Here is a 1,797-nt window from a genome sequence, read left to right as displayed (position 1 = left end):
ACACGTGGAGACCAGAGGGCGGCTCGAGGAGGCCAGTTCTCTCCCACCACGTGGATCCCAAGGATCAAAATCAGGAGGGCTACCGTGCTTAGTGGCAAGTGCCCTCACCTACTGAGCCACCTCCCCAGCCCAGGTAGTAACATTTTAAATAACAGTTCCCAAATACTAATCTGTAAATCAATAGGCCCATAAAGAAATAATTTATTACTTAATCATGAAATGAGAAAAAATAAATCTTAGTTTTTCATAATGCTGAATTTATCATTTTGCATGTCAGACAGTAGTAGTAATCAATGTAGTGTTTATTTACGCTATTGGCAAAATCAAAAGTTGCCATTGTCATTATCAATTTCTTAAATTCGAGTCCTGAGATTTTAAAGCTTATCATCACCGATTCAGAGCTGCCTTTTGTCCTCATGTCCTGTATTGTTCTTTAAACATCCTCTCGAAGAGAGTTCCTCTTGTGGATTTTATGGTGTCGGCTTAGCGACGAGTTATAGCTGAAGGACTTTCCACACTCACTACATTCGTAAGGCTTCTCTCCAGTGTGATGCCTCTGGTGTTTCTTAAAGGATGAGTCGTGCCTGTAGGCCTTCCCACAGCGGTTACACTCATAGGCTTTCACTCCTGTGTGAACAGTCTTATGGTTGCTCAGGTGGATCCTCTGCCTAAAGGCTTTCCCACACTCCTTACACTTGTAGGGCCTCTCTCCAGTGTGGATGCGCTGGTGGTGTGTGAGGTACGCTCTATGACTGAAGGTCTTACAGCACGAAGTGCACGCGTAGGGCTTCTCCTCGGTGTGAATTCTTACGTGCTCACTAAGGTGCCTAATCTGTCGGAAAGTTTTCCCACATTCGTGGCAGCTGAAGGGTTTCTCTCCAGAATGCTTCCTCAAGTGTTGGACCAGGCTGATGTTCTGGCTGAAGGCTTTCTGACATCACAGACGAACGGTTTCTCTCCAGTGTGAGTTCTGTGGTGCTGGTTGAGCGATGAGCGATGGCGGAAGGCTTTGCCGCACTCCGCACACGCGAAGGGCTTCTCGCCAGTGTGGATTCGCTGGTGGGTATTAAGGGATGCGCTCTGACTAAAGGCCCTTCCGCATTCCTTACATCGGAAGGGCTTCTCGCCAGTGTGGATTCTCATGTGCTCTGTAAGGTGAATGGGTTGTTTGAACATTTTTTCACATATGTTACATCCATACATTCTGGCTCCTATGCAGCTCACTGGATCGCTAGTCGAATCTAACTTATCTTTGTTCCTCTGCCTAGCTGGGTCGTATTTATGGTGTTTCTGTTCTAAAATAACTTTGGAACTCTCAAGGTTTTCCCCGAATTTATTCGCTTCTTGGTGTCCCTTTTTGTGGGTCAAAACGGCTCGCCTCTCACCTTTCCTACAGGTTTCCTGGCGCCTTTTTAGTGTACCATCGTAGCTGGAGGCTTTTCTCAATGTCGGATGAATGGTATCAACCTCTATGAGCCTTTCCGTCATGGCACCATGACAGAACTTTAGGGCAATGTCATTCTCTGCAGCTGACTCCTTGGCTTCTGGCTTCCTCGTCAGATCTGAAAGACATGAAAGGAAAAAAAGGAACGTAAAGAACTCCTCCATAAGATCAACCACTGGGGCTGGAGGGATGGCTCAGAGGTTAAGAGCATTGCCTGCTCTTCCAAAGGTCCTGAGTTCAATTCCCAGCAACCACATGGTGGCTCACAACCATCTGTAATGAGGTCTGGTGCCCTCTTCTGGCATGCAGGCATACACATAGACAGAATATTGTACACATAATAAATAAATATA

General features: G+C 46.3%; 1 protein-coding gene across 1 annotated transcript in view; it reads right to left on the bottom strand.

Moving 5' to 3' along the window:
- Positions 1 to 183: 183 nt before the first annotated feature.
- LOC126513124 (zinc finger protein 69 homolog) overlaps positions 184 to 1,797 on the bottom strand; it is a 17,989-nt gene continuing 16,375 nt past the window's right edge. The window contains 2 exon segments of the mRNA XM_050161296.1: positions 184 to 939; positions 942 to 1,562. Coding sequence (XP_050017253.1) covers positions 434 to 939; positions 942 to 1,562 — 1,127 coding nt within the window. The 3' untranslated portion in view covers positions 184 to 433.

This window comes from Alexandromys fortis, unplaced genomic scaffold (assembly GCF_014885135.2).
Source record: "Alexandromys fortis isolate MF-2015 unplaced genomic scaffold, M_Fortis_MF-2015_v1.1 scaffold_122, whole genome shotgun sequence".
Classification (NCBI taxonomy): domain Eukaryota; kingdom Metazoa; phylum Chordata; class Mammalia; order Rodentia; family Cricetidae; genus Alexandromys; species Alexandromys fortis.
The sequence above is the reverse complement of the archived record's forward strand: the minus strand, read 5'-3'. Positions and strand labels throughout refer to the sequence as shown.